The 6,771-nt window shown below is 40.8% G+C and overlaps 2 protein-coding genes across 2 annotated transcripts; both read right to left on the bottom strand.

The window, feature by feature from the left end:
• Window positions 1–48: 48 nt before the first annotated feature.
• LOC120451184 (L-threonine ammonia-lyase) lies at window positions 49–2,493 on the bottom strand. The gene is made up of 5 exons (XM_039634632.2): window positions 2,191–2,493; window positions 2,062–2,132; window positions 991–1,441; window positions 648–940; window positions 49–588 (listed from the first exon to the last, which is right to left on the bottom strand). Exons 1-5 carry the CDS (start codon window positions 2,428–2,430, stop codon window positions 237–239), a joined length of 1,407 nt encoding a protein of 468 aa, XP_039490566.1. The 5' UTR covers window positions 2,431–2,493; the 3' UTR covers window positions 49–236.
• A 527-nt stretch (window positions 2,494–3,020) lies between these two features.
• Window positions 3,021–4,555, bottom strand: LOC120453769 (phosphotriesterase-related protein). The gene is made up of 5 exons (XM_039638605.1): window positions 4,436–4,555; window positions 3,834–4,346; window positions 3,608–3,772; window positions 3,332–3,549; window positions 3,021–3,272 (listed from the first exon to the last, which is right to left on the bottom strand). Exons 1-5 carry the CDS (start codon window positions 4,452–4,454, stop codon window positions 3,135–3,137), a joined length of 1,053 nt encoding a protein of 350 aa, XP_039494539.1. The 5' UTR covers window positions 4,455–4,555; the 3' UTR covers window positions 3,021–3,134.
• Window positions 4,556–6,771: the final 2,216 nt, after the last annotated feature.

Here is a 6,771-nt window from a genome sequence, read left to right as displayed (position 1 = left end):
CATAATTATTTGTATATTATGCAATCCCTACGTTTGTCAATTTCTTTCTAGACTTTGTATTCTATGTATATTTATTTACACCTAATTTACATTTCTACTTCGACTACGATTATGTTTATGTTTACTCTAAATACAACTAAGCTCTAAGTTAAAGCTTTAAGTTTTGCTGCGCTGCTGAAGTGAATAAATCATATGTGTACTATATAAATATATATATATATATACAGAAGAGTATCCTACGAATCGCCATCATTTGTCAGGGCCAGCGGAACATCGGAGAACTGAACCTTCGAGTAGAACTTCTTCAGCTCGTTCTTCAGCTCCAGACTGTGGGTCCAGTCAACGGTTTCGCACACGACCTTCACCTCCACGGTGTAGACATCCCTGAGCCAGGCTCGCTCGTGCATGATGTCCTTGATGGACACGCCCACTCGGACCAGCAGGGCGCACAGATCGTTGATTCCGCCAGGACGATCGCTCACCTCCACATTGAACTTGACCAGGCGACCCACGGCGGCCAAGCCTCGCTCCAAACAACGTCCAAAGACGGTGGTGTCTATGTTTCCTCCACAGAGAAGCACCACAACTCTAAGATAACACCAAGGAAATGTTTAGAAATTGTAGTAAAGGCTACTGAAAGTACTCACTTCTTTCCCTTGAGCTCATCCAGGTGTCCGGCCAAAATGGCCGCCAGACCAGCACCACCCGCACCCTCGACGACGCATTTCTCCTCCTCCACCAGCCTGAGGATGGCCACTGCGATCCACTCCTCCTTGACCACCACCATGCGATCAATAAGCGGCATTGCGGTGGCATAGGCATTATAGCCAACTTTGGGAACGGCCAAGCCATCGGCCAATGTGTTCTTGATGGGCGTGTGGATGGGTCCGTCGTTCTCCATGGCCCGGGTGAAGCTGGCGCACTTCTCCGACTCCACACCCTAATAAACAAAGATTAAGATACATACAAAAATACAAATATTGTACTTACAATAATCTTGGTTTTGGGGGACAAAGCCTTCACAGCAGTGGCAATACCGGCAATCAGACCACCGCCGCCCACCGGCACCACCACTGCATCCGGTTCCGGCACCTGTTCGAGTATCTCCAAGCCAATAGTGCCCTGGCCGGCCATAATGTGCGGATGGTCGTAGCCATTCACGTACAGCAGGCCCTCCTCGCGGGACATTCGCATGGCCAGGGACTTGGCCTCACCCATGTCATTGCCATCGACGATGACGCGAGCCTTGTAGTTGCGGCACTTCTGGATCTTCATGATGGGCGCCGCCTTGGGCATCACCACGGTCACTGGGATGTTGAGTTTCCAGCCATGATAGCACAGCGCCTGGGCGTGATTGCCCAAGGAGGCACTGATCACTCCAGTCCGCTTCTGCTCCTCGGTCAAAGATAGCAGCGCATAGCGGGCGCCACGCTCCTTGAAGCTGTCAAAATTGTGAATTGGGCATATCAGTCACATGTTGTTCACAAAATCAAAAATCAATTAGCAACAGCAATTAGTTTGAGCCAATCGAACCATATCTGTCAATTAAACCCTATCTTATCGGATCTTTGCCTTTTATGTGCACCCAAATTTATCAACGAAATTTTGGCGTAATAATAGAAATGCGACGTACTCTATAAAACTGCGATAGTATCAACAAAAAAACTTACTTATTTTCCTAACTGAATATGCATATTAATAGTTATGTAAAATCCATGTAAAAATTGTATAACCGAGTTTTCCAGCTTCATTTTGACTGTGAAATAAATGTAAATACGGCTCCTTATCAAAGTACAAAAACGATTTTCACAGACAATATTTATAGTATACTAATTGATTAATAAGTGTTGAGCGAAACCGAACAGTATAAACAATAATAAAGCCGAACTGAAAATGCACCTTGGACTTACAGATACATATGAGCAATCAAAAAGTAGACAAAAGGAGGAAAGACCTTATCATTGTTAATTCTTTAAAGGCCCTTAGAACAATCATTCAATTTTGCTATTTTACGAAATATCTGAAAATATATTTTGGGTAGTTAAAATGATAATAACTCACCTGCCTGTATATTGCAGGAAATCCTTTTTCAGATACAACTCCATGCCATATAGCTCCGATGAAGTGGATTTCTGTAAGTCAATCAATCACTTAATAGAAATTTATAGGAATTAATATAAGAATATCTACCGGACAAGGAGTACGTTCCACGCCACCGCGGATGAGAAAGGCGGCGGAGGTGACGTCATGGAAGGAGATGCGTTGCGGTTTCTCCGGATTGCAGAAGGGATCGATGATCTCCTCCACACCACCAGAGACATGTCTGGGCCTCTTCAAGGCTTCCAGCTTGCCATTGACAGCGGTGCCATTGACTTTGGTGGCCAAGCCATTTGGTTCCTTGCTCGTTTCCGTCTTCACTGCCTGCGACATTGCACCTAAATATCACTCTATTGTAGATCCTCCGGGTTAAACGGCTCGCCGAATACTGATGAGTGCAACTGGAATCGGTACTGGTATATATAGGTGTGTGGATGAGGAGTCTCCATTGGGTCGTAAATACGGCACCTTTGCGTTTCAATTGCCGGCTGGTCACTTTATGGGGCCTGGCCTGACGACGAGCTGATAAGAGCTGTACTGGCAGCCTCAAATGAAACAATAACAATAACAACGATAACGTTTTCCCTAGTTTTCCTTCAATTTTGGCAACATCCGTCGGGGCTGTTTCATCTCGACAGGAAATCCAGTCTACGAGAAGTTGAGTGCGTGTTTGGAAAGCGGGATAAAAATGATAAGGATTTAGCACACTTATCTCTAATCTGTAGTGGAAATATTTAAAAATATTGAAAATGTTTAGACTGAGAAGTACTATCTAGTACATATTTTCTTTCTTTATATTACATTATTATTTGTATCCATATACAATTTAGTTTTTAATTAGTTCATTTTAAGTTCGTTGTTAGTTCATCAACAAAAAATCGTACGAGCCCCCATTTTCGTGTTTTGCAATTAAAACAAAGTGATTAGCTCGTGCTCGTAGACACGCCCATTTATTATTGCCAAAAGAACCATGCTAATCTTATCAGCAAGAATAACATGATACGAGATGCTACCAAAAAAAACAACAATTTGTAGCTTTAGGGGTCGAAGGCCAACCAGTTTGCAGGATTTGTGACTGTCATTTGCTCCACTTGCTCCAAAGTAACACCGCGATCGAACATTCTGGGCAGAATGTTGGTATGAATGTGATGATAGCCATGACCGCCATAGGAGGTCTAATTATATCGGAATATATATAGAAGAGATTTACAATCGAGGTATAATTTTAGCTCACCAATCGATGTTTTGTATGGATGTCGTGGGACATGAGCAGCTTGTCCACCAAACCCTCCTTAATCAGCTTTGTCAGATTTTCGATTCGTTGGCCATCGGATATCATATCCACACTGGTGTTCAGCTGATAGAAGGAGCACTCGGTTCCAAAGAGATCGTACTGAATGTAGCAGCCCAGCTTGGCGAACTCCAGCAGCTCATCGATGTCGAAAATGGTGCCTAATGAAGATAGAACTATCAATCAAAGGGGGTAGGTCTTAAAAACCATATTACTTACGATCCAAATGCGACATGACACACTTGTCAGCTCGTCCACCCGCCTCCAAGTAAAGCCGCATGATCTCAAATGGAGCCTTGGTAACTCGATGCGGATGCATGGAAACGCCACAGCCAAGAACTTCCTGGATCTCGCCGGCCGCCTTAATGGCATTTTTCTCAAAATCTTGCAGAAAGAGAAGTCCCATCAGGATGTAAGATTCTACATAGGAATAGCTAGCACCTACCATGAATGGGATACACGCTGGCCACCTCGCCAATGAATCCGCACTTGACCATCTGGCCATTGACCTGCTGTCCAGTGATGATGTCCTTGGAGTACAAGTCGCTCATCTGCTCCACGGTTAAGCTGGCATGGCTGGCATCCTGCATGGCATGGATGTAGTGCCCGGTGCCGGCAATAAAGTGAACACCAGTGCTCTTGGCCAGCTCCACAATGAACTCCAGGTTGCGTTTCAGGCCATAGCTGCTGTTCTCCACAATGCTGCCGCCACCGTGCTTCTTGTAGAGCAGCACATCCTTCTTGGCCGCCTCGAGGGCTTCTCCATCGTAGAAGCGGACATTCTCCTTGCTGGAATACGGATACAGGCGAACATAGCCCAGCGTGGACATGCTGATCTTCGCCTTGAGTTCGCTCTCAAAATCCGGCGGCGGCGGGCGGTAGAAGTGCTCGAAATCGAGGGCGACATGCTCGTGGGTTAAAGTTCGACCCAGCAGGTTGGGAGTAATGGTGCCCAGAACTGGAGGCACAAACAGCGGAAAATTTCGTTATCTGATGAGCTGAGATAAGCTCAAAAATAGCTCTTATCTCGCTGGGATTCCAACTCACCGGTCTGTACGGTTGACATATTCACAGCTTTCAATGTGGGTCACGCTTTGAATTTTTGCTCTCCTCTCGTTTTGTGGATATTATTTTTAGAAGGAAATTTCAGCGGACCGATCTCTACGAAAGCCAGTGGAGAACTGATCTTGAGAGATCTTTCACTGTGGAGTTCCCTAACCGCAGATATATGTTTACAGTTGCTTTTGCTTGATCCCCGGACCTCATCTTATCTGGAAAGTATTCTATTGCGCACAATCAGCGATTGCAGTCGGCTGAGTTGTTGATCATTCCATTAGGCATTGCGAAGCATCAGAAGCAATATTTAAATGCTAAATAAAAGCAGGTGATCTTAAATGCAATGATACCATAAAATCACAGCCATTATCTGGAGCTGATATTATATTTTTTTAGCCAAATACACTCAACAATATAATCACCCCTATTCGCCCAATTGAAAGTCAGGTGGCTTATATTTCTCAGAATAATTCTCTTTATTAGTTCCATTTCTTTCCGTGTTTTGTATTTTCTTTTTAATTTTACTTAGGTTTAATTTTATCAGTTTAGCGATTTCTCATTTATCAGATATACATATGTGTGTATATATAGACTATATATATACTCATTTATACTTAAGATATATGTTTCTGTTATTCCATACGACATTGCTGCATCATTCATTTAACTGTTATATCTCGTATATATATATATTTCTTTCGATTTGTCTTAAGATCTAAGCATTCATTATTTTACCATTCGCGAAGAATCTGTCAAATATTGTAATTGTTGCTTTAATTCTTTGTCTGGTTGGGCTTTCAAATAGTTTTTGGAGTTTTTAGCAGCTTAATTTATAGACAGATCAAAACCTTATTCTTTTGTTTCTTCAATCAAAAGTATTAACTGTGTCATTCTGTTTTAAAAATTATCATAACGAAATAAGCAAACACACAAATTTATTATTATTTACTTGCTGAGTTTAGGTAGTTACTGAGTTTTACTTTTGAACACTTGCTGTGACTTTAGTTAGGCTATTAACTATTGCATGAAGAGCGAACGAACCATTTTGAAACACATTCCAGAGCCACTCGATCTACTCATAATTGGCCATTGAGCCATCTTCATCATCTAAACTACTTAGCACCTTGGCTTGGCTTCGGTTCCGAATGGATATCGAAAGGTGGTAAAAAGTATTATTTGAATAACTGCGTCCAAAACAAAATCGCAAAATTTAAATGAAAAATGCAAATGTTTTTAAAAATTATATTATCGCCTTTTATTGAACATTATCCAGTTTGCTATATAAATTTTGAAGTTAAAATTGTTTTCATTGTTCATTGTTCATTTCAAATGTTTTTGTGGTTGCTCTTGCTTTAACTTCTATGTTATTGTATTTGTTTGTTTATGCATTTGTTTAAGTTTAATTAAAATAGTTGTTGCTCTTATATACGCCCGGATCTGAGGCTCATGTTTAGGTATAAGTATATATCTATTTCTATTTAGATTTTCTAGCTTTACCGTTTCTGTGTTAAATATATGTTCACTGTTTCTCCACCCAACTGGCTGCAGATATTCTCATCCGACGCATTTTAATTACAATTACACATTAGTACAATATTTATATACGCATAGAGTTTTAGATATTGGATGCATCATTCATATTCAAGTTCATTAAATCCCATTCATACGCTTAAATCAACTAATTTCGTTCCATCTCTGCTCCCGCTGTCAACAAAACACTTCACATATCCAAAGTAAGAGTTCAAACAAACATCGAATTCGGCTAGCAATTGCAAAAGATTTTAACACAAGTAGAGTTTGGCAGAAATTGGATTCTCAGGCTGCGAAACTTAGGATCGGGATTGGGATTCGAATTGGGTTTGGGATTGGGATTAAGATTGATATCGGTATGGGAGTGATTGCTTGCGTGTTGTTTGATTAGCTTATAAGCGCAAAAGTGACTAAGAGGTGCACACAACAAAATAATAATTAATCTGGTAATATAATAAAGAACTACTAGAATAAACGTTGTGGTTAATAATAATAAAAGTTTATTACGCTTAGTTATAATTATTATTTGCCTTTTCACTTTACTCTTTTCGTTAAATATATAAACACAATTTCAACTAAAAGCACACTAAAGCATTGTAAATGATTGTAACTGAAAACTACAACTATGCAAAAACTATTGAAATGGGTTTTAAATCGATTCGAACTTTATATTCATATGATTCAACTTCAAATTTTCCGCTGTTTGAAGTTGGTAGATCAGTTTTAAAACGCTTTTAAACCGTGGTAAACTTGTTCGTAAATTCTTAAAATCCATATTGTGTGTGTTCGTGTATGTA

This window comes from Drosophila santomea, chromosome 3R (assembly GCF_016746245.2).
Source record: "Drosophila santomea strain STO CAGO 1482 chromosome 3R, Prin_Dsan_1.1, whole genome shotgun sequence".
Classification (NCBI taxonomy): Eukaryota; Metazoa; Arthropoda; class Insecta; order Diptera; family Drosophilidae; genus Drosophila; species Drosophila santomea.
This window is presented reverse-complemented; position numbering and strand designations above follow the sequence as displayed.

What these genes read in the sequence shown, in the direction of transcription:
- LOC120453769 (XM_039638605.1), bottom strand. An exon ending in CAGCGTGTATCCCATTCATG is followed by an intron (nt 3,773 to 3,833) that starts GTAGGTGCTAGC and finishes TCTTTCTGCAAG; the next exon opens with ATTTTGAGAAAAATGCCATT. An exon ending in TGTCATGTCGCATTTGGATC is followed by an intron (nt 3,550 to 3,607) that starts GTAAGTAATATG and finishes TATCTTCATTAG; the next exon opens with GCACCATTTTCGACATCGAT.
- LOC120451184 (XM_039634632.2), bottom strand. Translation starts at nt 2,430, where the DNA reads ATGTCGCAGGCAGTGAAGACGGAAACGAGCAAGGAACCAAATGGCTTG. An exon ending in TGGAACGTACTCCTTGTCCG is followed by an intron (nt 2,133 to 2,190) that starts GTAGATATTCTT and finishes ATTGACTTACAG; the next exon opens with AAATCCACTTCATCGGAGCT. An exon ending in GATGAGCTCAAGGGAAAGAA is followed by an intron (nt 589 to 647) that starts GTGAGTACTTTC and finishes GTGTTATCTTAG; the next exon opens with AGTTGTGGTGCTTCTCTGTG.